We start from the raw sequence: 4,153 nt of genomic DNA, 5'->3' as shown, positions 1-4,153 counted from the left end.
TGCTATTCAACTTGCGAGAGAAATTGGAGCTCGGAAGCTCATCCTAGATTCTGACTTTCAGACAGGTGTCCACGGGAGCAAGGAGGGGTGCTTGAGATCGCTGTACAAATGGACACATTATTGAAGAGGTGAAAGGACTTCTACAGGGTTTTGAGTTAAAAGTTAGATGGGTGCTATGTTTGGCGAATAAAGTCGCTCTATAACTTAGTAGGCAAAGTTGCTTGAATAAGCTTTGTAAAACTTGGCTGGAGCATCCGTTAGCACGTTAGTGGCCTCGAAGGCTGTCTAATTAAACACATTAACGTGCGGGAGAAGGGCGACCAACCAGCATGGCCACATGGCGCATGCTGGTTGGCCGTGGCGAGAAACTTTTTAATTTTTTGGAAGATGAAATTAAGATTTTTTTTCTTTTGAGAAAAGTTTTTTTAGATTATTTTTGGAAGATGGAAGTGAGACTTTTTTTTTGCTTTTGAGATTTTTTAGGTTTTTCCTTTTCTGTTTGAGATGGATGTGATGTTAAAGTGTTGCGAGAAAGTTTTTTTAGAAAAAATAAAAGAAAAGTGAGAATTTTTTGTTTCATTTAAGAGAAAAAATACGCGCTCAACTTCCTTTCAAGAGGCCCACAATGACGGGCCTCAATCACTAGTAAAATGCAATCGTTTCAACTAAAACACAGAGTCCACACGCGCGCGCACACACATTGTAACGTTGATAGTGGGTCGAATGAAACTCAAAGTTCCTTAAAAGATGAGGAGAAAGCTGCCTCGATGCGGGCTTGCTCGGTGTGCACCTCGTCTCCCACCTTGATTCGCGGGATGAAGTTCTTTTTTTTTTCTTTTTTTCTTTTTTTGCGGAAAGCGGGATGAAGTTCTTGACTCTCCTGCCGTTGGCGGAAGCTTGGAATAGCTTCGTGTTAGCATCTCCTTCCTTAACCCATCTCATTCTTGAGCGCTCACGCTCAATTGTCCGCTCGAGCGAGGCCATGCCCAGCAACGCAAGCTCAAGAGTACGACACAACCAGAGCTCCTGATCCGTGGGGATGCGGGCTTCCTGTGCCTTGTCGAATCTGCATATCACGAAGGTGGCCACTGTCATGAGCAACTTGATGTTTCCGGTCGTTCTCTGCCCCATGCTTGTAATGATACTGCAGCATTCCCAAAGAGCGCGTCTAATCTCTTGAAAGGATCCAAATTCAACTAAAACACACAGCCCACGCGCGCGCACAAACACATTGTAACGTTGAAAGAAAATTCACTGGGTGAAGTTACCGGATGAAACTCAAAAAGTCGAACTGTACTTCCACTATTTGGCCGCCCAAGACACTTTATTGTCACTATTACCAAATCAAAGAAAAAGAACTAGTTTTACAGGCTTAAACTCCTTGCGAACTGTAACCACTTCGGACTTAATCGGGCGCGCCACGTACTTAATCTAGCAGTTTGTGCGAAACGTGTCCTACAATTATTTTTTCTTTTTTTTTGGCTTGAGAAAGAAGCACAAAATTTCGCCACTTGGTGCGGATGACGATCGATCAGGGTTTGCGACCTCGCCGGAGGGCCGGCCATTTGGTGATCATGCGAGTCCGACCAGCTTCTCGCTGAGCTCCCAGACCTTCCTGGCCTTCTCGGTGTCGCTGGCCTCCTCGGAGAGCTGGTTCTCGAAGGACGCCGAGTTCTTGTTCCAGCTCCAGTAGACGCCGGACTTGGTGAGGCTGGGCTCGCTGACGACCTGCGCCAGCCTCTTGCCGGCCTCCTCCTCGGACACGTACCCCTTGGTGATGTACTTCTGGAACGGCGGGAAGAGGAAGCGGAACAACGGGACGTGCTCACGGAAGAGGCCCGTGGTGGCGATGCACCCCGGGTAGAGCGACGCGAAGGTCACGCCGGTCTCCTCGTGGTACCGCCGGTGGAACTCCTGCATGGTCAGCATATTGCACACCTTGCTGTCCTTGTACGCCTTGGCGCCGTCGAACTCCGCGCCGTCAATCATGGCAGCACTGCCCACGCCGTTCAGCCCGGCCGCCAGGCCCCTCAGGTCCCCGAGGTTGGCCTTGGGCGGCACGTTCCCCGCGAGCGTGTTCGTGTTCCCTGCACACAGAAATGAAGGTTACAGTCTGAAACAACGACGAGTAGGACGACAAAGAAACAGAGGATCGCGCATGTACATATTACCGGTGATGGAGCCGACGATGATGAGGCGCTTGGAGGGGTAGTCGGAGGCCTTGAGGTCCTCGAGGAGCTCGCGGGCGAGGAGGAAGTGGCCGAGGTGGTTGACGCCGACGCTCATCTCGAAGCCGTCCGCGGTGAAGGAAGGCTCCTTGGCGGTGGGCTGGTACACGGCGGCGTTGCAGACGACGACGTCGATGGGCATGTCGAGCTGGCGCACGTTCTTGACGAACTGGCGGACGCTGTCGAGGGAGGCCAGGTCCAGGTGCACGATGGTGTAGCTGCCCTTGGGCATGCCGGCCGCCCTGGCCGCGCGCGCGGTCTTGAGGTAGTCGCGGCACGCCATGATGACGTGCCACTTGCCTGACTCCGCCAGGGCCTTGGCCGTGGCGAGGCCGAGGCCCGACGACGCGCCCGTGATGACCGCGTTGCCCGTGCGGACGGTCTTCTTGCCGGACGGCGACGCCGGGGTCGCGGTCGGCGCGGACACCGCCGCGGCCTGCGCGCGGATGGCAACTGACGACGTGTTCACCCTCTGCGTAGGTTCGTGACGCGCATGTCGGTCAGAACGAGCAGCGACTAACAGAGCACGGTCCACAGTCTAGCCCAAGCACCCAGCTAACTAATCACAAATCCGGCACTCCATCACTCGACTATGTTACCAGCTGCAATTCCCCAAATAATACCACGCAACAACAAGCAGCGACTTGCTAGGCAGAGTGCACACATGCATCGACCCGAATGCAAAGATTTGAGCTCACCTTGGTGCGCAGGCCCAGGGAGGTGGTGTCGAATTTGAGGCCATCGGCGAGACGAACGCCGAAGAAGGCCGAGTCCTTGGCCGCTCCCTGCACACGGACCACACAGCCACGAAATCAGCACCAAAGATTGGCACCGGACGTGAACTCGCCGGAGAAGGTGAGGAAATTAAGGGTACCTCCTTGCGCGCGGAGAGGGCCGACGGGAGGAAGGAAGTGGCCGCCTGAAGAGCCATCTGAGCCGGCGAGCAACGCAGCGATGAATGAGTGTATCAGATAGTGCGGATGGCAGTGAGCTTCTCTTGGAAAGGCTTGGGAAAGCGAAGGAGCGGCGCCATTTATGTTAGCGGGGACGATAAGGTGATAGGGGGAGGCGGGCCGATGCCAGATGGCGCCGACCTGGCAGTGGCGCGGCCAATGGGGTTCCACTGGCTGGATTCCCGTCACGGGGGGTGGCTGCTGCACAGAATGGAAAGGTTTTGAGGTAAATGTTTGTCGCTGTTGGCGTCCATGGTCGATCGGGACGGTTCTAGTGAGTTGTGCCTTGATGGGCCGGTTTTGTTCCGTCTGGGAGCAGGAGCAGGACCATGTTTCTCGAATACAACTCACAGATCTCGCTCTTTGGAAACTTTCCATTTCCCCCAATTTTCATCAAAGTCCAACGCTCTATTTTCTTACCATGAACCGGCCCACTTCTAGTACTTGGTGGTAGTATAGCCTGTACATTCATCATCATCCTCCTCCATGGCTCCATATCCTCCTCTACTATAACCTAAGCCTCCTTGTTTTAAAAAGCCCACATTCAATTGAGGTCTTCAATTAAAATTAGATCACCCGATTTTGATCAGGCCAACAATTTCTCAAAGCTCTCTTATTCAATTGTTTTTATACTATACACCGTGCTTCCAAATTTTAAGGCCTAACAATTAATTGAGGTTTTCAATTTAGAATTGGGTCATCCGATTTTTACCGGGTTAACAATTTATCAAGACCTCCCATTCATTTACTTTAATTCACTATATTCCCTAATTTTAAAGCTCTTTCATTTAATTGAGGTATTCAATTTTGGATTTGGTTTATGATTTTAACCGGACCAACGATTTTTCAAATCAATCAGCAGCAACCGGCCTATAAAACATCAATCTTGCGCACTCTACCACCACCTAAAAAAAGAAGTGTCACCATATGATACTGTTGCACCAATATAGTAAGTAGAACCACCAACACAAA

General features: G+C 51.5%; 1 protein-coding gene across 1 annotated transcript; it reads right to left on the bottom strand.

The window, feature by feature from the left end:
* Positions 1–1,272: 1,272 nt before the first annotated feature.
* LOC123047424 (protochlorophyllide reductase B, chloroplastic) lies at positions 1,273–3,362 on the bottom strand. The gene is made up of 4 exons (XM_044470978.1): positions 3,103–3,362; positions 2,927–3,013; positions 2,172–2,700; positions 1,273–2,087 (listed from the first exon to the last, which is right to left on the bottom strand). Exons 1-4 carry the CDS (start codon positions 3,157–3,159, stop codon positions 1,573–1,575), a joined length of 1,188 nt encoding a protein of 395 aa, XP_044326913.1. The 5' UTR covers positions 3,160–3,362; the 3' UTR covers positions 1,273–1,572.
* Between the last annotated feature and the right edge of the window lie 791 nt (positions 3,363–4,153).

Source organism: Triticum aestivum, chromosome 1A (assembly GCF_018294505.1).
Source record: "Triticum aestivum cultivar Chinese Spring chromosome 1A, IWGSC CS RefSeq v2.1, whole genome shotgun sequence".
Classification (NCBI taxonomy): Eukaryota; Viridiplantae; Streptophyta; class Magnoliopsida; order Poales; family Poaceae; genus Triticum; species Triticum aestivum.
The sequence above is the reverse complement of the archived record's forward strand: the minus strand, read 5'-3'. Positions and strand labels throughout refer to the sequence as shown.